This window comes from Elgaria multicarinata, chromosome 5 (assembly GCF_023053635.1).
Source record: "Elgaria multicarinata webbii isolate HBS135686 ecotype San Diego chromosome 5, rElgMul1.1.pri, whole genome shotgun sequence".
NCBI lineage: Eukaryota > Metazoa > Chordata > Lepidosauria > Squamata > Anguidae > Elgaria > Elgaria multicarinata.
The window spans coordinates 74,416,589-74,442,717 of NC_086175.1; the positions used below are offsets into that span (position 1 = coordinate 74,416,589).

The window sequence follows — 26,129 nt, forward strand, 5'->3', positions numbered from 1 at the left end:
TTTCCATCACCACTGGCTATGCTGATTACAACTGATGAGTTTCACTGTCCAGCAACATCTGGAGGGCCACAAGTTGCTCACTCCTGAGTTAATGTTCCATTGCAATCAACAGGGCATACATCAGTGTATGTGGATACTTTCTAAATCTAAGATACAGACATTCAAAGTAATTCTCAAGAAGACGAACCTGAAAAAAGCTAATGGTCAATTGTAGCACTACTAAAGAAAGAGAGAAGCTAAAACAATCAATTCCTTTTACTGCAGCTTTAAGCTACACTTTTTCTGTTAAGTCTGAAGAAAAGATTCTGGGCTTAATACACTGGTTAAATTGTTCTGAAACAGCTCATCTGTGTGAAAACATGACTGCTGTAAAGCTGCCAAAGTGAGAGCATACAAGTACTAATCATACAAGCTTGAAAGGTCTGTGAGCTGCTTCAGATTAAATGCCAGTGGTTCTATGGTTTGAATTAAAGAGGTCTTTAAGTTAGACCATTTGCCTCTTTGCTTGCTAGAAATATGTATTTCCTCCATACCTCTGGCAATTTCTCTGACACCTAGAAGAAACTCTGACAGCCTTGCTTCCAGTTACATATAAGTGCAATATATACAAACTCTTTTATCTTCATTTTTTTTAGTCTTTCCTCTTTTGAAGTACAAAAGCTGGAAGGTGAGACTTGTTTAAAAATAAATACTGGAAACACCACTTAACAATAAGCCAATCTAATAGCTAACATTCAATATAATTTTGTTTTCATTTGTTAAAGTTTCAGAAACTGATGAGCAAGAAGCATATAGCTGCTGGGATGTTTCACCCATGCTTCCCAAGTATTAGGATACTGCAACCTTGCTTCCAGAAAGATCATGGGAAAGGTAAGCTCACCCTGGACCCATTTAACGTACAGAGAAAGAGCGCTGCAAAGAGCTTGCTTCCCCCCTCCCTGCAAGAAAAACTCTCAGCTCCAACTGCCAGTTACCCTGGGACTGCAGAGCTGGAGGCATTATCTGACATCATCCAAGAGACTAACAGGCATTGCACCTCTACCTTCTAAAACGGTTGCAGCAAGGGGAGACCAACTTGACCTCATCAACTGGCCAGGAAAGGAGCAGCTGCACGAACACTGGTTTTGTTTTTCACTTCCCTCTCCATTCCTCTTTTCCTTTTGTATCTTAGGCGCTTTAATAACGTTAATGTTAAACAACAACCTATGTGAGTATATGTCAACATTAAGCATAAATACCAGGGGTTAGGGCTACAATCCTAGACTCACTTGCTGAAGAGTAAGTCCCACTGAATATAACAAACTTAATTAGATTCATGGAAACATAAATAAATAAATAGATAAAATTTAAATGTTATTGATATCCCACCTTCCAAGAGGTTCAAGGCAGCTTTAAAATAATAAAAAAGTACAAAGATGTAATGAAAACAATAAAAAAAAACAAGATAAAAATAACATATAAAAGTTTTAAAAAGACAGTTTGATCGAGACTAAATCTGTTACACCAACTTCCCACTAGAATCAATGAGACTTAAATTAGTCACAAGTAACTTTTCTCATTAATCTCAATGAAACTTAACTACAACTAACTTGGGCTGGTTCCAGCTATAAAATGTATATACCGTAGAATTCAATTACCTCATTCAAGGAAATGATTCAAAATTACACTAAAAAAAAAAAGATTCCAATAGTATAAAACAGCCTGAAGAGTAAACAGAAAAAGTAGGCTTCATCAGAGTCACTAGAACCTCAAAAGCCTAAATAGTCACATCTTCCCATATTGTTGGTGGGAGACCAACTAAGAAGGATTGAGGGCAGGGAGTTGGAGATGGTCTGGATGCAGCCATAGATAAGACTCTATAGATTGTGCTGAAAGTTCTGCAGGAATATACTTCCAAGTAATAATGCATGGATTGCACTGTTACTATATCTTTCAAAATAAGAGATAAGATTCTCTTTTCTATAGAAAATCTTTAATTAAAAAATGCAGTTATCCATGCTCAAGTAACAGTGTGTTTAGACTATATCGGCTGCCTTCAAAAACTATTCAGAAACTACAATTCATGCAAAACACAGAAGCAAGTTTACTACCAATATGCTGATAACATCTGACTTTATGGCTGGGTTCAGACAACACGATAACCAATGGTGGTTTAAATAGTCAATAGTTATTTATTTAACCAACCATGGATTATCATCTTGTGTGGAGGGAGTTTTCTTAACCAATGTCTGGTTATTTGGCTGAAATAACTAATGCAAATAACCAACACTGGGCAGAGTTGGCTATTTGAACCACCATTGGCTATCGTGTTGTGTGTGCGGCACAGTTGGTTAATTCCTCAGCCACCATTGGTTATTTCATCAGGCACAGAGTCGCAAGGCAAGAGCGATCAAAGTTGTGGTTGCTGCTCTAGTCCAGCCAGCAGGATAGTTTTTCAGCAGCAATGACTGATGGGATACTAGCTGTAGGACTGAGGGAGGAAGAGAGGGCGGGTGACGAGTTTGTCAACTCAGCGGGGACCAATGGTCAACTCAATGCTGATCCTAATCCAGTTGATTATTACCCCACCATTGATTATCATGTTATCTAAATGCAGCCTCTCTCTCCTTCCCATTTAATCCAATGAAACTATCCATATTCTAGAACAGAGTCGGATGTCAATATTAGATGAGAGCAAATAAACTGAAGCTTAATTCAAATAAGGCAGAGGTGCTCCTGGCCAAAGTCAGGCCTCATCTTGAGTATTGCATCCAGTTCTGGGCACCACCCTTCAAGAAGGATGCAGACAAGCTGGAGCTTGTTCAGAGGAGGGCAACGAGAATGATCAAGGGTCCGGAAACAAAGCCTTATGAGGAGATACTGAAAGAACGGGGCAAGTTCAGCCTGTAGATGAGAAGACTGAGGGGAGCACTCATTGACATGATAGCACATAAAGATTGACATGATAGCACTCTTCAAATACTTGAAAGGTTGTCACACACAGGAGGGCCAGGATCTCTTCTTGATCCTCCCAGACTGCAAGACACGGAATAATGGGCTCAAGTTACAGGAAGTCAGATTCCATCTGGACATCAGGAAAAACTTCCTGACTGTTAGAGCAGTATGACAATGGAACCAGTTACCTAGGGAGGTCATGGGCTCTCCCACACTAGAGGCATTCAAGAGGCAGCTGGGCAAGCATCAGTCAGGGATGCTTTAAGGTACATCCCTGCATTGAGCAGGGGGTTAGACTCGATGGCCTTATAGACCCCTTTCAACTCTACTATTCTATGATTTAGATCAGGGAACAGGGATTCAATCTATCTTGGATGGGGTTACACTTAAGTTTGCAGTACAGTTTGGGTATATTCCTGAATTCAACCCTGAATCTGAGTGCTTAGGTTTCAACAGAAGCAGCAGCGTTTTTGCACAGCTAAGGCTAGTTAGTATACTAACTGTATGTATTCCTGGAAGTGTAACATTTAGCCATGGTGATACTTGCCTTAGTTCAAGGATGGGCAACCTTTAGCACATGGACCAAATATGGCCTACCCCCTTCCCGAATCCCCATCTCCTCAGAGGGTAAAGAAGGTGGGAAAGCATTCAACTAATTAAAGTGGTGTCTTTAACCTTTAAAGCACTAAACAGCTTGGGATCAGAGTACTTAAGGATCACGTATTCTTCCAATGAATTTACCTGGATATTAAGATTACATCACTGGTGGCCTTTTGCAAGTTCCCACCATCAGGAGTAAGGCTGGTGGTGACCAGATATAGGGCCAGCTCAGTCAAGGAGTGCTGTCTCTAGAATTCTATACCCAGAGAATTTTGCATGACAGTGTCCTTGCTTTCTTTTTGAGGTCAGGTAAAAACCTTTTTATTTGCTCTGGCATTTTAGATTTTGTATATATTTTCTGCTGGAATTTTAATTGCTACTCTATTATAATGTAGTTTGCTTATTTTAATTTAATATCTTATAAGCAGTTAAGAGCTTCAGCTGAAGACCTGTTAAAAGCTTTTCTTAACATGATAGTGCCTGATGTTCTCTGTTCTAAGTACTCTGCTCCAATCCTCCAATTTCTAATGCTCAGTCTTGATATTTGGTCTATTCATTATTATTTTCACATACTAAGTTCAACATTTTCCCATATCATCCAGAGGAAAGGTAGAACGTTTATAATTTAATTTTGGTGCTATCCACCTGGTAACTTTTCGGATCACTGTCAGATGATCCACGGTTGATTATCGAGGGGGTACTCCTCACACAACATGCTTATAATCAACTATGGCGTGGATTAAGGCCAGCGTCGAGTTGACTATTAGTCAATGGTGTGTTTGACACATCGCCCCCTCTCTCCCCTCCTCAGTATCCCATCAGTCATTGCAAGTTCTGCCGGCTGGACTAGAGCAGCAAGACCATTTTGATAGCTCTTGCCAGGGCACTGTAGTCACCAAAAATAACCAACTGCGTGCAACATAATAATCAAAGGTGTACGACACGATAACCAACGGTTGTTCAGCATTGCTTATTTCAGCTGAATAACCAACCTTGATGTTAAAAAGTTCTGACAGCCAACACAAAAACCAACCGTTGACTATTTAATCCACTGTTGGTTATGTCATCCGAACCCAGTCAAAGTATCTCAGTCTTCACTTCTCAAGCAAAAATATGCTTGGCATTCTTCAAAATTTAGTTTCTAAATGCTGTATGAATGTCATACATAACTTTCTATTACTTGTTTTCTTATTTAATATTTTATACAAAATGTATACTATATGAACATAAGGAGCAAATCAACTGATGAGCAAATCAGCAAATATCTCTTCTTGGAAGACCTCTTTGAGAAGTTAGAGGGAATGGTAACCTGTCACACAAAGCAAACTGCCAAGTTCTGTTGCTAAACATACCACTTCTTCCATGATAGCAACTGGGGAGCCAGATAGTATCGTTCAGGGTCCCAGGGACACCAATTGCTATCACTTAGACTAAAGCCAAAAAGTTATTTTACACCCTTATTTTAAAGCATACTATTATTATGTTATCTACTCCAATATAGCTTTTGACATTTTACAGCATGCATATATTTGACCTTGGATGCACTATAAAACCCAGACCCTTCAAGTATTAATTTCCAGCTAGTGATCTCTTTACACCTCCTTTACTATTATCTAAATCTTTAAACACAGATCCTGCTAGGGGGGAGATATGAGTAGTTTCATAAGAGATCTAAAAATGTAACTTAATTCCTTGGACTCACCCTCAGGCAGAATGAACTGAACGACATACATTCATCTTGAATAAATGGCCAAAAAAAAGTTTACTATTTGCAAAGGATGGATATGAGCAAGGAGCCATTATGTCATACTTTCATGGATACTTCATTATTGAACTTGGAGTACTTGCTCCAGATAGGAAAATAAATGGAGAAGCCTTAAGAAGAATGAATTATTTAAAATTATCTCAGTGGATTATCAAATACAGGCTTTTTTCTTGGTAGCAAATTTCTTAGAAGACAAAAAAAGCACACACCCAAAATGGAGCATCTGGACCAGAAGCCTATAAGTATAAATGTAATCAATACCTTGTTGTCTTCCAGGGGAAATGGAAGTGACATGATAAAGGCCTTGATTCTACCAAGGATAAATGCCACTCTCTCTAGTGAACGGTATCCCTCTTTCACTACAGTGCTGTAAAGGCCAAGAAAGCGACAAGGACTAGAAAGTGCAAGGCCAAGCCAAATGCAAACATCCAGACACTCTTTCGCCAGAGAATGTCAAAACATGAGATTCATCCCATGGCTGCCTGCGGGCAGTGTTGTCTGGATTACCAGGAATTCGGTCAGGGACTATGCAAGTTACTCCTGCATTACCTCAGATTCTCTTTGCATAGTCTACCGGCGAGTTTGTTAAAAGACAGGAACAAGCTGTTTCACTAAGCCACGCAACGAAGACTCCGTTTTTCAGGCAAAGCAAGGCAAGCTTTTGCCCGAGCCGGCCACAAGCCACACACATGAGCAGGGCCCAGTCTTCACATGAGACACACTACTTCGCTCCGTTTGTTATATGCCCCCCGCGAGTAAAGTCAAAAAGGTTAGGACAGGCGAAACCAAACACCGATGGACGGATCGTCTTTTGTGTGTGCCCCCCGCCCCCCCCCCCCCCCAGTCGGTGGCCGATCACCAGCTTTAAAAATATAAAGAAATCACGGCCGCCGCCAAACAGCTCCCTGTATACACTAAGGGTTACTGTCTATGGATCACTGCTCTGTTACACAGGATGTGCCTGTGGCGAGGAGAAGACGAGCCCGGGGCAATGGGGAGAGATGGAGGGCCCCGGGTCAAGCAGGTGGGGTGGGGTGGGGGGAGGGGGTCTGTCCTGGAAATGGTAAGAGAGGAAACAGGCGCACAAAATTAGAAAGGGGCCAGCCAGAACTGACACTGAAATGGAGGAATAACAGGGCAGACGGCGGAGGGTGGGAATAGATGTGGAGCCCTTAAACAGGCAGGCGTGGGAAGGATAGCTGGAAGAGCCGTCCGTGTGTGTGTCCGTGTCTGTGTGCGTGCGTGTCGGGGAAGGGGTGGGGACCCCCGCCTCTCAGACTCGCTCTCTCCAGCGCGCCTGCGCTCACCTCGCCAGGGTGACCCCCGCGCTCTCCCCGCCAGTTGAGCCCCTTCGCGCAGCCCCAGCTCCCCTCCGCCTCACACCACTACCTCATATCTGTCGGGTCTCGGGTGTCCTCTTCACACCCACGGCAAGGACAGAGGGAAAACAGCAGCCGGTAGGACGGCGGCGGCGGCAAAGGCCACCCCCTCCGCGAGACGCACCATCCCCTCCCGCGTCTGCTCCTGCTATAACCGCCGCCGCCACCGCCTCTTTGGAGCCGCCACCGTCTCGGGAAAGGGGGAGGGGAACGACCAGCCTGCCCGCCCGGCTCCTTCTCACACACCCGCTATATTACTGCGCAACCCAGAGAGAGAGAGAAATCCTGAGGCAGCCAACCAAGCCCTCGCCCACCCCGAGGTTCCACCCCTCTCCTGATGACGGACGTGCCAGTCCACCATTAGGAAAGGGGGTAATGCCACGGAGCTCTTCGCTTTAAGCGCGCTCTGGGATAGATCGATAAGGCAGCCTGCCAGACAAGGGCAGCGTATTGCTAAATCTTTTGGGTGCGCTCGCTCATATGTGCTCGTACCATTATAGCTAGTAAGACAAACTTAAACCCATCTCTATCTGTTTAATGAGAAATACAAGGACTAATAATTGCGAGTCAGAAGCTCCTAAGCCACAGTCATGGGTGGGTGAGCAAGTCCATTTTTACTATTTTACAAAAGGGAAACATAACGAAGCAGCCTCGACTTCCATTCAAAGCGAAGTATTCTCGCCTTTCACATGGCTAGTAGGGCTTTTTATTGTCACCCCCCTCTGCCGTAGGAGAGGGTGCTGCATGCTGGGACCAATCAGACGATCCGCCTTGCATAGCATGCTGGGAAAAGTAGTCTTCATCGCCCAGGAGTTCCCATCGCGAGGTGATCGGAATGCGTCTGGAGCCAGTGCTCGTCTCGTCCTGCCCCGCCTATCTAGAGTGACAGTTGCCCTGGCCAATTGCTGGGCTGGCTGGTTTTCTATAGAGCTGAGCTTTAGGATTTTCTAACCAGGATTTACGCTCCCGCGAGAGTCGACAGAGAAAGCGAGAGAGAGGCCTAAGAGAGGTAATGGGTTTGTCATGGCAACCAGGGTCTGTTCTATTGGAATGGGAGTGAGGGGCTACAAGTGCGAGGAATGGACGTAGTAAATGCGGTCCCAGGAAGTGTCTCTTCGGCCGGCAGTCGCCGCCCCCGCTATGTCCTGTCGCTGCTCAGTAGCCCTGGTCTTGGTTGCAGCCCTCTCTTCAGGAAGGGCGAAGGCTTCTGGAGTCGTGCAGTTCCCTGTACTGATGGGTCGTCGTCTCCGTAGCCTGGGTTTTAGCGGCGAATGGGGTGGGGAGTAAAGACTTATAATTTGAAATATGTGAGGAAGTAATGGCACTGCGATAGGGACATTTCCATCTATTTATTTATGATATAAATTGTTATTGTGTTTGAGAATTCATACTCTACTCTTTAGCATTGAGATACTCTGAGCAGCTAACAGGTAGACCAAAAATAAAGTAAATTATTCCCCCTCTGGGGGTGGGGGGAAACCCTTTTTAAAATCCCAGAGAGAACATTTTCCAGTATATTCTAGTGACTGATGGGGTAAAATACAATTCACCACTAAAGCTTGAATCAGAATGACCCTTATTTGGGAGTTCCATTGAATGGAGTGGAATTAAACAAACATACATGATTGTGCTGTAAGTCAAACGTCTAAGATGTGTGCAAATAAAAAGGTTTTGCCTGGTGCGGAAAAAAATTCAAACCCCATGCTAGGCATGCATTCCAAATTCAAGGTGCCACAACTGAAAAGGCCTGTTCTTGTATCACCACCTGAAGCTCTGAAAGTGTAGGAATCTGAAGGAAGGCCTCTAAAGATGATCTTAAGGTTAGGACAGGATTGTGCAATAGAAGATTGCTCTTCTTCAATGCCCTGATGTAGGATACATGAAATAAAATAGGGCAGCCGTCCTCAACCTGGTGCTTCCAGATGTATTGGACTTCAACTCCTGTCAGCCCTATCTTGTATGGCCAGTGGTCAGGAATACTGGGAGTTGTAGTCCAAAACATCTGGAGACCACCAGGTTGGGGAAGGCTGAAGGGTATTCCAAAAATTTCTGTCTTGGGCCAAGCGCCATATATCCTTTAATACACAACTAATACAATCTAGTCATGGCTCCTGCCATTACACCTACTCAGACTTAGTGCTTCTATATTTATGAGGTTTACTGGAAAAGTAATTGGGAAATATGCTTGAGAGTGTGGGGAAAGATGACCAGAGGTACAGGATTGAGGGGTGGATGACACCGACAAAGAGCAACGGGGGTTACAAATAAGATAATCTATACTCTTAACCATTAGGTCTAGAAACTACTAGCTTGCTTGGTGAAAGTTGAGACTCAAGTTTCCAGATCATAGAATGTGACAATGCATCCACAATCTTTCCTGTGTTTCCTTGTGTGCATTTCACAGCTGTCCCTCAGAAACTGCTCACACAAATCTTTTTCTAGAGGAGCAACTGTATTACTCTGTAACAGAAAAGCAACAGTGTTATGATGCCTTAAAGATTAATTATTTGTTATGGCATAACTTCTCTGAACTACACAGTGCGCTACACAGATGCAGGAAGTGTTATCCTGGTTTACAGGTATATGCAATGCATGCATATGGCAGAGGGTGGGAGATGTTGCACTCTCAGTTAACCTTTTCCGCATCAGTTTGTCTGCAGTAGGTGCTGGGAAATACTCTTGCATTTTTACAGAGTATTGGCTTGTCTCTGCTATTGATCATGCAAACTGGGAATGCACTTAATGTGCCCAGTGCTGGTCACTGGCCATGCTAGACACTGGTCAAGTTGTCTTTCAGTGAAATGTGTTTGGTTTTACTGATCTTTCCATTCCATGTAAGTAACTGTAGCATTCTCCAGAAAGAGTTTGAAAACACTGATCTTTCCATTCCATGCTTCAAATATACTCCAATGAATAAACAATCTTGACTGCAAACTTCCAGAACAGTATAGTACACTATAATGTGTTTGGGGAACCTGCCTTCTAATTCCAATTTAACAAAAAAATCAGTGATTGACTTTAGGAATAAGTCACTATCTGTTGCATTTTGTTCCCAGTAACTTACAGAGTTACTGAGAATAAATAATCATTGTACATCATTTTTGTTATTTCAGCACAAACCTAAATCTATTTACTAAAAAAAACAAAAAATATTCCTCTATCCCCACTGACCCCAGTTGGTTAAACAGGATATAATCAGAAGTGCTGAGTAGGCCTCACTGGTATTACCAAATCAAGCTTTTGCAATAAGAAAATATATATATTGTATTGCTCATGTATTTTTCCTGTTGTGTTAAATAAGAAGATACTTTATTTTCTGTTTAGCTGTCTTTGTATCATGGCATAGCTTTCAAATGGGCAATCATTCATTAATATAGAATGAAGTTTTCAATTAATTTGATTCATTTTTTCATCTATCAGAAATCTAATGGCATAGATTTTATCATCTAATAATTTATCAAAAGCATATTATCATCTTTTGCCTTCCCTATCTGAAATCTTTGCTATGAAATCTGTTTGTATTTAGGTGTTCATTTTTCTCTATATATTTTAAAGGTCACTATGAAGGGCTTGTATTGGCAGCAGAATACCTCTGGAGAAGAAACAAGTTTTGTCTTCCTGGAAAAGGTGAGTTATAGTGCAGTGCTACACCTGTCTATTCATAATGTAAGTCCCATCTATCTATCTGTCTGTCTATAAAATGCTTAGGTATGTTTCCGTACAGGCTTCAGCTGATACAGGTTGCTCAGTAACAGTAACAACATGTAACGTCAGCTGATACAGGTTGCTAAGCCCCTCGCCCGACTCCTCCGGGCTTTCCAAGGTAATCCTACCCCCCTTTCTGCCTCTTCACTCCCCCCCCCCCACAAAGGGGGCAGTGCCATGGTCCGAAGCATGAGCGAGGCACGGCCGGGGCCCTTGGTGGCCGGGTAAGAGGCCGCGAGCCTGCTGCGAGCCGAGGCCTCGGCCTAATCTCATGTGAGCTGGGCTGACAGGAACCCTGGGGAGAGGAGGACACTTGCTCCCCCTCCCCCGACCTCTCTGCCCCCCAGGTCTGCCAGACAGAACTGTATCGGTGGCCTCCAAGCAGCCCGTGCCCCCGCAATGATATTTAATTAATAAACTTTAAGATATGCTACATGGCGTATGTTATGCCGGGTACAGCTAGTTGAGTTTTATTTAGCTTACATCCAGATAAATTAGAATATGATTGCAGCCATATTTGCTAAAAGGAAAGCCCAAACCACTGCTGGACGCAGTAATTTAAAGTAGATTTCCAGATCTTGTGTGGAGGTAAACAATGGTTTATACAAACCATAGTTTGTCAAGTTCAGATGTAATAGTAAACTATGGTTTGCCTGAACCATGAAGCGAAGGAGGGAATCAGGACAGATGAGGAGAGGAGGAAGCCTATAAGGAGGGGGCATAGCTCAGTGATAGAGCACATGTTTTGCACACAGAAGTTCCCAGGTCCAATCCCTGGCTTCTCCAGGTAAGGCTAGGAAAGAATCCTGCCTGAAAACATGGCAAGCTGCTACCAGTCAGTGTCAAAATTACTGATCTAAGTGGACAAATAATTTGACTCCATATAAGGCAGCTTCCTATGTTCCTCTGTTCCCCTGAATTTGATGGTCTTTCCTTTTAGCAAATATGCAGATAACACTTCCGCAGAAATTGGATGTTTCTATATGTATTCTGTACATTGTTTAGTGACATTAAAGTCATTGACTAGTCACAGTGCAGGATGAAATTACAACACAGTAATCTAGGGAGAAGGAAGCGTCATATATACAAAACCAGTTAAATTGAAATATTTTGACAAAAGCTGATTTAGTCTCTCTTAACTACAATGCTATGTTGATACTAAGTATTAGATATGAAAGTAGTAGTAGTTATGTGCCTTCAAGTCGACTTCAACTTATGGCAACCCTGTGAATCAGTGACCTCCAGTTGCATCTGTTGTAAACCACCCTATTCAGATCTTGTAACTTCTTGGGGCTGTCTTCATGGTGCCAGGTTGGTACCGCATCCCTCTTCAACCCTGTGCTTTCCCTCTCCTGGGGCCGATACCAAGGAGAGAGTGTGGGGTTTCTGGGCGGCCATCTGGGTCCTGCCATCTTCCTGGTGAAAGGCGACCAATCGCTGGTCACCTTCCACCAGGCTCTGCCCCCACATTGACCCCGGATTGGCCATGGAGCGACATTACACAGCAGAAGTGCCATTTTGACATTACTCTGTTTGAAAAAGTTGGGGTAAATCCCCGACTCTTTCAAAATACAGCACGTGGAAGCTGACCGATGCAGTGCAAATCCACAGCCACTGCAGGGCTTTCCCCGTGTGTAGATAGCCCCCATGTCCATATCTTCCTTTATGGAGTCCATCCATCTCTAGTTTGACCTTCCTCTTTTCCTTCTACCTTGAGCTTTTCCTAGCTTTATTGTGTTTTCAAATGAGACATTTCTTCTAATTATATGTCCAAAGTATGAGTCAGCATTTTCACTTCTAGTGAGAGTTCTGGCATAATTTATTTTAGAACCCACTTATTTGTCTTTTTTGCGGTCCATGGTATCCGCAAAACTCTCCTCCAACACCACATTTCAAACGAGTTGATCTTCCTGTCCACTTTTTTCATTGTCCAACTTTCACATCCGTACATGGAGATTGGAAATACCATAGTCTGAATAAACCTGACTGTGGTTTCCATTGTTATATCTTTACTCTTAAGGATCCCCCCCATCTCTCATAGCCGCCCTACTGAAACCTAACCTTCTTCTGATTGCTTGATTATTGTCTCCATTTTGTTTAATAACTGTGCCAAGATATTGATATTGTTACTATATCAAATCTACAACAATGCAAGATTTAAGTAAAATACCTGGCCATAGAATGCTATTGAAATCCATTTTTCTCTTACACCAAAATTAAGCGACGTATTTTAATTTATATTATTTATGTATTTATTTATTACATTTCTATACCGCCCAATAGCCAGAGCTCTCTGGGCGGTTCACAAAAATTAAAAACATTCAAAGTATAAAACAGTACATTCAAAGTATAAAACATATTGTACACCAGTAAGTTCTATGCTACTTTCTTTGACAATGAGTATCAAAGAGATTTCAAGTAAATTTGGCTTGTTTTTTCCTATAATAAAGTATCTTATTGTGGCCACAATCTAATGGAATATATGTATGTGAAGAAAAGAACTGTGTACCATCAAAGTTTTTTTACGGTAGAACTAAACATTGCCAGTGAACATTTGTCACTGATGGGCACTGTTAAAACAACGCAGGTGAGAGGGAGCAAAGCATGCCACTTTTCACTGCAACTCCCTCTCCCAGGCAGTTTGTCAAGCCCCAGAATCCCAGATTTAAACTTTCTCTCACTGATGTGTGTGCGGAAACCTACAAAGGGAAAAGTGATTTATAGATGAGGAAATGCAGCAGAAAAGTGCCAGGTGGGGAAAGTGTTAAGTAATCCCTCCCCACCACTCCTGCTCTCCTTCAAATAAATGTTTCTCCAAACTTGTTTTTACCCAAGAGGCACAGACATTGGAATTTGTTACATACACTTGCATGTAGTATGTCATTCTGTACCTTTAGCTGCTACTACAGCTAAAGATACAAGCTCTGCATGTTAAATTCCAAAGTAGCTTGTTTCTTCAGTGATGTAAGCAATTGTGTTGGAAACTTCAAAGAAATCTTGAGTTCTTCCTATGGCTCTTCCTGCATGCCCATATATCCTCCATGGACAAGGCTCCTTCACTTTTATTCTGTTTTATAGTCAAAAACTTGGATGTGGTTTATTAAAAAATAAATAAGCTATTGTTATAGCCTACTTATATGTTCTATGGTGTGTGTATCATATCAATTTGCCTTAGGATAATGTTCCTGTTGTGAGAGACAACTATGTGAAAGTGCAAGTTAAAGCCTGTGCTCTTAGCCGGATTGATACGAAGGTATTTATGCTACTTTTATTTGTAGAAAGTTGAGGAGGATTTGTTTTTCCTGTGAGCGTGCTCTCAGTGGTTTCAAATACATGAAAATAAGTTTAATTTGTTTTTTTATGATACCTTAAGGCGGAAGCTGACAGTTTTTACCCCCTCTCTTGCAGCCCCCACCCCTCACAAGCCCTGAAAATCTGTTCTGCAGGGTCGCTGAACACTCCAGAGCAGATTTTGAGGTAATCATTCCCCTCCTGGTTCTACTGATGAAAGCAGTCCAGTCAGCAGAAAACACAGTTCCCATTGTGTTCAGTGGAACTTCCTGCCAGGTACATCTACATAGGATTGCAACCTAAGTTGAATAAATAATTCCATTATTTGTTATCATCCTTCATATTTTTTCTTCAAGCCATAAGTTGGGCCAACAGATCTACTCCCATCTACCTTGATCATATATTTTGAAGATGATAACATGATTGCAGAAGAAATCCTAAGGCCCAAATTGCAAGTTGCTTGAAACAACCTTCCCCATGAGCGTTGCTCCACATGATAGCCATAAGGGATAGCGTAGCTTGCCACATGAATTGTTCCCACTGTCTACCAAGTTTCCAGTCCAATGCCAGGAATGTTTGCAGTTGATGCGGAGAATCTCCACACAATAGAAGAGATCCAGTGAGCTGCTCTACATGTTATGACTGCTTCAGTTACCATGTAGAGGTTGTTTCAAGTGACATCCCCATGACTACCATTAGATGTAAATTAGATCTAATAGTGGCTTAAGTGAATGCTATCTGCCCACACTTAAAGCTAAGCAGCCCATTGGGTGCTTTGTCTAGTCCTGTGGAAATCATGTACCCAATCGCTTGTGGATTAGAGCTGCAGTGTGCAAAATTAATTATCCCAAAGTGTGTGCAACATGAAAGCCTGTATATTACATTTATCTGCTAATAAACGTGTTTATCTTATTGTGTTCTTTTTATATGCAACATTAAAAGAAAACTAAAACTTCTGTATGTGATTTTCCTTTTTTGGTTAGCATGGGTTTGATATGGATATCTATCTAGACCAGAAAATGAGCCATTTATGCTGCAATCCTATATGCACTCACATGGAAGCAAGAGCCATTTAAATAAGTGGAGGCTTACTTCTGAGAACATATGCAGCACTTTTAATTTGTATAATAAAAGGAATAGGCAGAAGAACGGAATAAGCAAAATAAGATTAGTGTCAGTTATAGTAAATTACATGGCAAAATGTATTAAAATTACTAATAGAAACAAAGCATCCATGTGTAAGTTTTTTCATAGCATTTCAACAATTAAATACATTAGCTAAAATTTTAAATGGAAAATAAAGAGATTTTATCCGTGCAAATATATTTATGTATGGATATCCAATTACTAGTTATTCCTAGGCAAAAACATTTTTGTTTATACAGTAGACAGAGCATAGCCATTGTGAAGTACTCGGCTTCCATATCAGAGACAAGTCTGTATTATCAAGGATACAAGACCTACAGTACGATCCTATGCATTACTCAGATTTAACTCTTGAGGTTCCATGTGGCTTACACCTTGAAAAGTGTGCATAGAACTGAGCTATATCATCTACTCCTCTCATCCTATTATTCTGAATAATCAAGGACTGGTTGCTTTTAGTAAAACTGTGGAGGAGGCCATAATTGCATTTTACTAATGTAATATGTGTGCAAATGATTAATCTTGACAATAGATGTTCTAACCATTAATTGAACTAGCTTTTGTCAGAACTCAAGATGGAGAAGGAATTTCTACCTGTTGGGAGGGAAATTGCTGGTGTTGTGTTGCAAAGTGAGTATATTAATTAGCATAATGTTACTGTTCTCTTTGGCAGTGAAAAAGAAGTGTAAACATTTAAACTGAACAACATTGAACCATACATCTTTTCCATATAAAAGGTGGTTTCCAATGTTCTGTGACCCTCTCCTAACATTCTATCACACTTGTAACTAAGAAATAGAAGCCAGAAAAGGGCTATGGAAATTATAGCAGGCGTTATCCTTAATGGCTGGGGTTATCAGGGCAAAGGGCAGGTTTAGGGTTATCTGCTTGTGTATCCGGATATAAGTGACATCTGCTAATGAAAACATAATTGGAAATAGTGCTACAATAGGGGCAAAATCTGCCTATAACCCCTAATTTTTGATCATCCAGGCATCACCAAAGTGATTTCTCAATAGGGGAGCACTATCCTTCCTTCCCCCTTCTGAAAGGCTTGTTTTATTTATCTTAATTTCCCCATTTCTGACCTGCCAATATGGTTCCACAGTGCACTCAGGACAATTTACAACAATCAAATCTAAAAACAAAATTGAGTCCTAAATGCTAAACACACACAACCCCATTAATACAATTAGTAAAAGTAGCAGTAAAATGCAGAATAAGGCCATTTTTCAGCTCTGTCATAGCACTCAAACGTTCTACTCAGATCACCAAACAACCAATGAAATAAGATAGTTTCAAACATTATTTTCGAAGGAGAAATTGAACTAGCCTAATAGATTTCTTTGGGGAGAGAGTTTTGTAGCATGGAGCACCTGAGAAGTCCTTCCTTATTGTCTAAGCCAGTCTAATGCCCAGTTCAGACATAATAGGAAACCAAGGCCAATGTAATGTGTGAGAAGGAGTTCAGAAATTTCCGCTTCGGGTTTTCGATTAACCACAGTTACCTGTGAAATCTGAATGCTAGTTTAAACCAGGGGAGGCAACCTAGCACCCTCCAGATGTTTTAGACTTCAACTTCCACAATCTTTGACAATTTTCTAGTGGGGAGTTCTGGTCCAAAATATCTGGAGGGTAAGAGGGTACCTGGTTTGAAATGTGGTTTGTGAAAAACAAGGCATGATCTGAAACTTCATTATTGAAAGCTTCTTGTAGTGGGAAATTGTGACTACTTTAAAATAGGGAGCAAAGCTTTTTCTTCGCAGGCATGAAAGAGCAGGATGTGGAAGTTATAATGAAAATTAGAATTAAAAACTTAGTGTTTCTATTGTGATAGAAAACTATCAGGAACAAAAATGGTTTCTAATAATTATGACTCTGTTAACAGTCCCTGATCTGTGTGGAATTATGCAAATTCCAGTATTTGTTTTCAGTATGATAAATAGGAGGACAATACCTAGATAGATACCTTATTGAGGACCGGAAATTGCACCTAGAAGTCTATATGAAAATTATTGTTAGCAGATACAGATTTCTTTAAAAAGTACAGTGATTTCTCTGTTTTATTGTCCTTTTTTATGTTCTTTTTTTCAAGTTGGAAATAAAGTATCCTCTTTTCAGCAACATGATGAAGTAGTGGGTAAGTTGCAGCTCTATCTAATCAGGTAGAGCTTTTATATTATATGAATTGTATCAGGTTATAAGCATCTATTATTGAGGGCGCTTTTGTTAGTTTTCACACAAGCTAGTGCTTAATTTTGGATTTTTCAATGAGAACTATGTTATTCCCTCCCCCCAAAGTTTAGGTGACTTTCAAACCTTTGGATGATTAAAATCTAATGAGAGCACTGTTGGCACAGGATTATTTATTGTAACCTTTGTATCCCACTGTTCTTGGATCCCTGAGAACGATTTGGGGCTTTTCAACAACACTGTGGAGGTAGGTTAGGTTGAGAGTTGGAGATGGTAACTTGCCCAAGGCCAGCAAGTCTGATGTCTGAGTATAGATTTGAGCCTGTGCTTCCATATGTAGGTCATGCTGGAACATAGCAAATTCAGGTTTCTTTTGTTGCTTAATCTGTCTCTTATAAGATGGTGATATGAAGGATAGTCAATTTGTCACTTTAAACTATTTAGGCCAGTTGTGGGCTGGGGAGCCACTCCGTTCCGCTGCCTCCCTCCCTCGGTCACATTCATTGTGTGACCGAGGGCGGAGAGAGAGGCTGACAGCTCTCTCAGCCCAGGCCTCGCAGCAAATGGGGAGGAAGGCGTTGCAGGGGGATACCATCCTGGACAAGGGATGATAACCCTCTGCAACTCCTGCTTCCCCTTTTGTTGCTCTGCTGAGGGTGGAGATGATGTCAGGAGAGCCTCCACGAGAGCCTCTCCTGACCTCATTTCCATCCCCTGCTCTTGGTATAGTAACAAATCACCTTCTCCACGAAGTGGTATCAACTGGCAATGGAGGAAGCTAGGAGGTCCTGCCATTTTCAAACAGTGCAGGAGTTCCTAGCATCCCCAGTCGCCAGCACTTTCCCTCTGCTGCAGGGGAAAGGGACATGCATATCCCTAGGTGTCAGTTTCTGTTCTACAGCACCACCTGGCGGCTGCAGTGCACCTTGCTGGCTGCAGAGTAGTTGCAGGACCCAGGCCCATATCTGCAAGCACTCCCAGATGGACTGATGCAGACCAGCTGGGAGCAGCCAGGAGAGGGCTATATAAGAACGGCATTTCCACTCCACCCTTTGCCACAGCAACATGGTCTCCTGTGCCTATTGTAGCCCGTCTGGACTGCCTGCGATTCCTTGCCTGACCTTCTGCTTCGCCTGACTACGCCTTTTGCCTCCGGCCCTGCTTGGACTCTGTTTTTCCTTTGGACTCTGCACCCTGCTTGCTTCTGGACCCTGCCTTTTGCCTCTGGCCCTGCCTGGACTCTGCCAGTTCCACTGCTGTCCATCCTGGCCCCGGTGTTCCTGCACTGAGGCCTTGCCGCCCACACCCCAGACCCTGACACTAGGAACACATGGGGCGCTGCAGTTGGAGGTGCTCCACCCAGGGATGATATGTGCCTGTCTCAGGAAGTGAGTGGGGAGCTACAAATTGTGGCGCCCAACCAAGGGATGGAACAATTGGTGACTCCCCAAGCGCCTCCTGGACGCGGTTATTTCCCCTGGCTATAGAGGCCTGCTGGCAAGAGCAGCAGGGGTTTCTGCCACTCTTGACTCGTGACTCTGTAGGCAGGGAAAATAATCAATGGAGCCCACCACATGACACAATAATCAATGCTTGTGCAGATAATGAACTCTGCACACTATTGATTATTGGTTTTGGTTATTTCACAGAAATAACTATGGCATGTTTTTTCCCCAAGAGATGATACCAGGGACTACTTAATCAACTGTTGACTATTGTGTCATCTGAACCCAGTCTTTGTGTCTTAAGAATTTTGAGAAAACCAAAGAGAGGAACGCTGTGTTTGTGGTGGGGGTGGGGAGCGATCTTAAGGTAGTGTGGGGTGGAAGGTGCCTCTTGCCCCAGCCACAACTAACATGCAGCCCCAACATATATCTGAGGAAATGCCAGCCTTGAGGGAAAAAGGTTATCCATTCCTGCTCTAGGGTATTTTCAAAGACAATAACATTATCTAAATAGGCCAGGACTTCTAAAAGATGAGTGACCTCTACGAACTGTTCACCCCCACAGTGAAAACAGAATTATGGTGTTTTTGCCAGGTGTTTTGCCTTCAAGCTTCCCAAGAAATTCTCATTTCTGTAACATCATTCATTGGTACTACAATACACTTTAATTAGATCCCCTTTTAAACTTTACCTATAGTATGATTCTCTGATTCCTTTTCCAGAATATTTTTCTTAAGTGTAGGGGAAGAGGTGAACATATGATTCTGAGCCCATCTGTTACTAATACAGTAGGGACATTTAGGCAAAGCATGCTAATGTTCCCAACTTTATTCCTTGCAGCTGCATTATGTAGAACTGAAAGTTGCTAATAATGTGCAGACTAATTATTTAGATTGAAAATGCAATACTTGTTCTATTTGGCTTAAGCAGGAGGGTTTTGTTTTGTGTTCACAGGAATTTTGCCACTGGATTCAGAAGAGTCTGGTTTGTGTGAAGTTATACTGGTTCATGAGCATTATTTAGGTATTTATCTTATATTAGCTAGCAAATATAATGAGTACAGAGCCTAATTAACATGTTTTTAAAAGAAGGAATTACATAAGCCAAACGTCTTGTTTAATTCATTGATAATGAACCATACTCAAGTGTTCTCAGAAGTTTAATATCTTACATTGAAGCATTAAATTCTGTGTAATCTGACTTTTCCTAAACAATAGGAGGAATATATACTATTCAGCAAGTTAATGTTTAAACTGAAACCACAAGAGCTGACTCATTCATTTCTCTTAAGCTTTTTCTCTTGTTGCTTCACACAGTCTTCCTGACTGTGAAACTTCAAAAACAAGTATTTCTGAAAGCCACATTTACCCTTGCTTTGAGCGTTGCATTTTCTCCCAACCTTCATCTTTTATTCTAGGGCATGCTTGTTTTCTGTTGGAGTAATAGTTAGAACATGCATTTACCAGCCAAAGAAGTAAAAACTGTAGGCAAATCTGAAAGATCAGAAGTAGTGGGGGGGGGAGTGTTGGGTTTACATCTGAAATAGCAGTGTTTAGCAAACGGTTGCTCAAGCATTAGTGGAAGATTTTATTCAACAAAGTATCTGGAACTTCATCACAGTATGCAAATAATGATGTATGATCCAGGCTGTAGTACGGATACATGGTACATTTAGACATGTGTTGTGAGGAGATGCAGGGGGTGCATATTCAGAGTTATTGCCCATTGCAAAGCAAGCCCTAATAGCTGGGGCACATGCAGTTCCCAATTCTGAAGGTTGCTCTGCAATGAGAAAACGTTTGGGCCCCACCCATTAAGGCTTACTTTGCAATGGGGAAGTGTTTGCACTGCAGCTATTAGGACTTGCTTTGCAAGCATATACTACAAATGGTTAAAGACTTTAGAGGGGGGATATGAAAAATACTGTACAGATAGTTGTGCAAGGGCTTGTACTAACTGAACATCTCCAGATTTCAGTTCACTTTTCTCATGCAGCACTCTTCCACTAAGTCAGAAACAGCCCTTCCATGAGCGGAAGTGGTTTCCATTTGTGGAAGTGCATTTTTGGAGCCAAGTCAATTATACAGTGCCAGTATTTCATCTACTTACTCAAGTGGAGCATACTGGTAAACTTCAGTGATGGTGCAATTGTGCTTTGCACTTTATAATGCTCTTGTATTATAGTCCACATTTTCCAGTCATTGGAGGATTGGATACAGTTATTTATTTATTTACATTTCTATACCGCCCAATAGCTGGAGCTCTCTGGGCAGTTCACAAAAATTAAAAACATTCAAACTATAAAACAACAGTATAAAACCATAATATAAAATACAATATAAAAGCTCAACCAGATAAAAACAGCAGCAATGCAAAATTACAAATTTAAAACACCAAGTTAAAATTTATTTATAGATTGTTAAAATGCTGGGAGAATAAAAAGGTCTTCACCTGGGGCGGGATTCTTTTTCAGTATGGGCACTATGACTCTGGTCTTGGGGGCCTTCAACGTTCATGTTGAGGCTGCCTTAACAGGATCAGCTCGGGACTGATGCTCTAAGGGATTTCTTAGTATCCAAAGCCAGCTATTTTGTTGAGGCCCTTATCGCACTCTGGCATGGCCATTGACATGATCACTCATGAGTGCCCTCTTCAGTATTGTGGAGCTTTATTGGGGAGCTCCAGACAATGAAACAGGTCAGAGCAACCATTGCAGAGTAACCTTGTATCCCCTGCTGGATTGGAATAATGATATTGACAGGGATCTTTATGGTTTGTAACAGAAATAAATCTGAATATCACTTTTGAAATGTGTTTAATAGAACTGCATACTTTGAAAGTACATTTATTATTTGTAGTACTCACTACAAAGCAAATGACATCAGAAAGATAACATTAAAACAAACAACTCTGTGTACTTTGGCTATAATCCAGCGTTTTGCACAATTATCTCCACAAGCCTAGCAGGGCTTATATTTTCCAAAAACAGACCTCCTGTGATGCATCACAAATAGTTGTTTTCAAAGTCAGGGTAACATCAAAATCAGTTTGTAGTAGAGTGAGGAAGGGGGTACTGTTAGGAAAGCTTGTTTAGTTTATGATCTCACTGGATTGTGGCACCTATCTGTTTTACCTTTTGTAATATAAAGGACTTCTAGCAGCTACCTAATAATAGGTGGATTGCAAACACGTATGCTTTTATAGGGCTCTGACCAGTTAAAGAAATCTTAATTCGGGGTGGGCAACTTCTGGGGGACAGCATTGGCCATCCTGAAACCCTGCGTGGGCTGCACCCCTCCCCCACTGCTACCACCAGGATTGCAGCAATTCTGCAGAGAAACAGGTCATATGAGGATGGTTCCTTTGAGTTTTTGTTTCCCAGCAGAATCAGACATCTGACAGACATCTGTCAGGAGGCCCACTCTACAGAGAAATGGGACACATGAAGGAACCTTCCCCCTGCACTCCGTTTCCCCACAGAATTATGCTTTCACCTGGAGAAGCTGGGGATTGGAAACCTTCTGCATGCAAAGACTGTATTCTACCACTGAGCTATGGCATGAAGAAGATCCCCGTTCAATCCCTGGCATCTCCAGATAAGGCTGGAAAAGTTCATGCCTGGAACCCTGGGGAGCTGCTGCCAGTCAGTGTCAGTAATACTGGACTAGATGGACCAATGGTCTGACTCAGTATAAGGCAGCTTCCTGTGTTCCCTAGATGGCTAGAATAATATTCGAACACAATATACAGGTTTGTGTGTACTCCATGATCCCCCTTCCCATAAAGGTTCTCTTATTACTATAAAATATAATTCATTTGCCTCAGCTTATGTAACTGTACTATCAATATCCAGGTTTTGCATTATAATTTTGTTTTACTTATTTTTTTGTTGCAAAAGTTGCAGAGAAGGAAGGGAGGGGAATGGAATGTTGGATGAAGAAATCCTTGTTTATTTAGGGAATTCCAGAAATGGCAAACCTGTGTAACACTTGCCAGCACAAATTTGATCCTGGCCCAACACACACAATCAAGCCTAGAGTTAAAAGCTCCCAAGTTAGTTAAACAACTCAACTACACTTGCAGCATGGCTAACTGAAGGTGTGGAAGTGTTCATTGTAATGCTAAGAATCTCCTTTAGTACTCTGCACTGATTTTTTGAATATCCTAGGAATATTCCACCCTTCACCCTCACACTGTCTTTTCCTCCCAGGTTGTTAAGCAGCCTAACTCTCCAGAGCTCATTTTATCAAAATCATGATTAGATTTTCCTTTTTCCTGTTTTTGTAACATCATACCTCCAACTAGTTTGGAACCAATTCAGCCAAATCTAGTATAAACATCTTTTGAGTTCTGCCATAGAACTATAAAACAAATTGTACCACAAAATAATTACAACTATTTTTAAAAATTTAAAACAGTTATTTGATTCCTCCAAATATTTTTATCCTGATTTTTACTCTGTTATTGTAACATCAGAAATCATGCTATAAAATAATTGAATATAAAAATTGCAATAAGTTTACAGCTTTGTTAACAAAATTTCAGACTTAAAGCTGTAGAATTTGCCATTTTTACATTTAATTTTGTTTTTTTGGGGAGGAAGGGAAATACTTGTCAAATTTTTTGTAATAGATTCTCCTTTCAGGAGAAACAACAAATTGAATATTCTGTTTCAAAATATGTAGTAATCAATTTTGGCAAGTTTTAAACCTGCTTTAAAATCTGTATCCAAACTTTCCCCCTCTTGTGAAACAGCTCATAAACCAGAAAAGGTGTCCTGGTTTGAATCAGCAGGGACCATTCGTGATGGTGTTCGTGCATACACAGCTCTACATTATCTTTCCTATGCCTCTCCTGGAAAAACTGTGCTGATAATGGATGGTGCAAGTGTAGGTACAAGAAATACAATTATAATGGATCATGATATCTATTTGAAAAACAGTTATTTTCTTAAACTCACATTTGGTATATGCTTGTCTTGCTAGAATGGATTTGAAAAGCCGCATGAAATATGGTGTGTGTTTCCTTCATTTAATCCAGAAAAAGAAGAAAACATATTTTACTAATTCACTGCAACGTTCTGTTTGTTACCCTTGTAAATACATCTTGCATACTGTGGACGTAGTATTACTGTAGACATAGTATCACAGCCAAGCTACCAAAGAGTTCAAATTTCAAATGACCTTGATAGAATGGGAAATTGAGCTTAAACTAACAGGGTAGATGTCAGCTGAACTTTAGAAGAAACTTTTAAAAGTAAGAACAGTTCAAGAAAAGAACCATTTTCTTATGGGCTTGGGTGGGCTCAGTATTGTTGGAGGTTCTTCAGGCAGTGGCTGGACAGCCATCTGTTGGGTGCTGACGCTCTGGATTTCCTTCACTGAGCAGGAAATTAGATTAGATGACCTACAATTCTTGTTCCGACTTTAATGATGCTACCAACTACCATTGCTGAGGTCATTAGAGGAGGGAACCAGAGGTAGCACCCTCTGGATCTGGATCCAGCTGAGGAGTCCTTTCCCCAGAAGCATTTTGTCTTATAATTCTGTAATTCTTTAAAGCTGTGGACATGGTTTGGGAGCCAATTCTTGGCTGAAAAACAGGATTGAAGTATAAAAATTATGTTGCTGTTTGCCACCAGAAGCCTTCTCTTCTCCAGTGTAAGGAGTGCTAAAGTGTGTACAACAGAAATTCACACCCCTGCATGTAATGTGGTCTATCCTACTCTTTGCTGGAATACTGGCTCCCATGTGACATTGACTTCATGTCCTGAGTTTCAACGAATAGACCGAAGCATTTACAATTTTCAGATTGTACTAGTAGCTTCTGTGTTTTGGACTACACATGGCCAGTGTGGAATTTCTTCAAGCGTTTTGAAGAATATCTCATGTTCCCTGTTTTGGAGGGAAGATGTATCAAATATACCATTTTCAGGCTTTTCTGGTATTCATGGTGCAGCAGAGGAAGTGCACAGGAGGCATGTGAGCCTGCGGGTTTCTTCTAGACTCATCAGGAGCACTGGGGTGGGAGGCATAATCAGAATAAGTCTTAATGCACCTCGGGGTGCAATTTTATGTTACCTTGACACCGTCTGGGCGACATAGGGGTGTGTTTTTTTGGTTTCTGGGATCCGAAGTTGGAATCAGGGCTCCAACTTCAGAGCCCAGAAACTGAACTCCCTCATTCCCACCCCCTCGTAGCAGGGTTCACTTTGCACTGCTACAGCTCTGCGTTCAAAAACAGATGTGGAGATGGCAAAAAGGGGGGCAGTCCCAAGGGTGGGGAGAGGAGGAGACTGCGGAAGCTGCTTTACGCAGCTTCCTATGTGCCACGCAGCCTCCCCCCCTTCCTGCTCTGAAGCTCCTTGGCTAGACAGGCAAAATCACTTGTCTAGCCCAAAATGCAAGGCGGCCAGAGCATGGAGGCCGCTATGCTCCGGCCACACTGCAATGTATAGTCGCCCACCTTCAAATTTCTCCATAGGCTGGGCCCTTATAGTGAAAGTATAACTCTATATTTTATTTCACCAACACACGAGGTATATTATATGTGTGCAAACATATTTAGACACGCAGTCTATTTTTCCCCTGCAGCCATTTGGTACAATAGCTATTCAGTTAGCACAACACAGAGGAGCCAAAGTAATTTCAACTGTGTATAGTCTTGAAGATAAGCAGTATCTTGAGAGGCTTACATCTTCTTTGGGTGAGTTACTGTGGGTGAGTTCCATTATTTGATACTAAACTGCTTAAGAGAGCTTTTTATTTTCATTTTGACGTTTCATATGTTTTTCCTGAGCCCTAAATGGTTTGGGACTCAAGTAACTGAAGAAACACGTACTTCTCTATCAACTTGCCCAAACTTCCAAGGTCATCTGCCGGTGTTCTCCTCTAAGTGCCTCCCACATCAGACATGAGGCCTATGTCAACAAGAGAATGGGGTTTTCTGAACTTTTACTCCCCAGTTTTGGAATTCTCTCCCCAAGGAGGCATGCTTAGCACCAACGCTTTACACGCCAGGCAAAATATTTGCCCAGGCACTTAAGTTCGCTCCCCCAGTACTGGAGCCCAAGATTGTTATATCCTCAAGTTATTTAATCAGAGCTACGCATTGTTAAGAATTATTTTAAAATATAGACTTTCTTTTCTTCACAGCCTTTAATTTTTTTTAACTTAATTACTTTTCCTCTTGGCCATCCAAAAAAGTAGGACAGCAGCTGCTAGGCTAAATGACATACTAACATCACTCATTGCTGACTTTTGAGTGCATGTAACACTTTCCTTATTACCCCTGTTGGTTTAAATATTGTGAACTCAGAGGTTGAAATAAAGTTTCTCTAAAAGAAAACAACAAAGTTTTCTGAAATATTTGGCAAGTGTGTCAGAAAGCTCAAGATGAGAATGATAAATCTGTGGACATAATCACATAATTATTTCTCCTATATGCACAATGTTGAAATGGCACCCATGATAGGTGAGGCTTGTAGGAGTGCTTTATTTTGGGCTGCATCCATCTTGGATTATAGAATGGAGGAGCCTGCATACAGTATCTTCAACGCGGTGAGCTGCAAAGGGAGGAAAGGCAAGCAGTATTTGGATTTAAGAAAATCTTGCATAGATGGATTATGGCATCTATATAAGAATATGGTAGTGTAAGGCTTATTACTAGAGA

At 41.5% G+C, this 26,129-nt stretch overlaps 2 protein-coding genes across 6 annotated transcripts in view; one reads left to right on the forward strand and one right to left on the reverse strand.

Annotated features, from left to right (window-relative positions):
• The window catches only part of ITSN1 (intersectin 1), a 111,637-nt gene extending 104,689 nt beyond the window's left edge, over positions 1 to 6,948 (reverse strand). The window contains exon 1 of one of the 2 annotated variants that reach the window (XM_063126662.1): positions 6,689 to 6,948. The gene's annotated coding sequence lies outside the window, so the exon portion shown is untranslated. The remainder of the gene's footprint in view (positions 1 to 6,688) is intronic. The other variant, XM_063126664.1, reaches the window with a different exon arrangement.
• A 627-nt stretch (positions 6,949 to 7,575) lies between these two features.
• CRYZL1 (crystallin zeta like 1) overlaps positions 7,576 to 26,129 on the forward strand; it is a 28,486-nt gene continuing 9,932 nt past the window's right edge. Inside the window, exons 1-8 of one of the 4 annotated variants that reach the window (XM_063126665.1) lie at positions 7,576 to 7,687; positions 10,234 to 10,305; positions 13,559 to 13,636; positions 15,378 to 15,450; positions 16,916 to 16,960; positions 19,413 to 19,481; positions 23,214 to 23,347; positions 25,052 to 25,163. In XM_063126665.1, coding sequence (XP_062982735.1) covers positions 10,240 to 10,305; positions 13,559 to 13,636; positions 15,378 to 15,450; positions 16,916 to 16,960; positions 19,413 to 19,481; positions 23,214 to 23,347; positions 25,052 to 25,163 — 577 coding nt within the window. In that variant the 5' untranslated portion in view covers positions 7,576 to 7,687; positions 10,234 to 10,239. Of the gene's footprint in view, positions 7,688 to 10,233; positions 10,306 to 13,556; positions 13,637 to 15,352; positions 15,451 to 16,915; positions 16,961 to 19,412; positions 19,482 to 23,213; positions 23,348 to 25,051; positions 25,164 to 26,129 lie in introns of those variants that run through there. The other 3 variants (XM_063126666.1, XM_063126668.1, XM_063126667.1) reach the window with 3 other exon arrangements.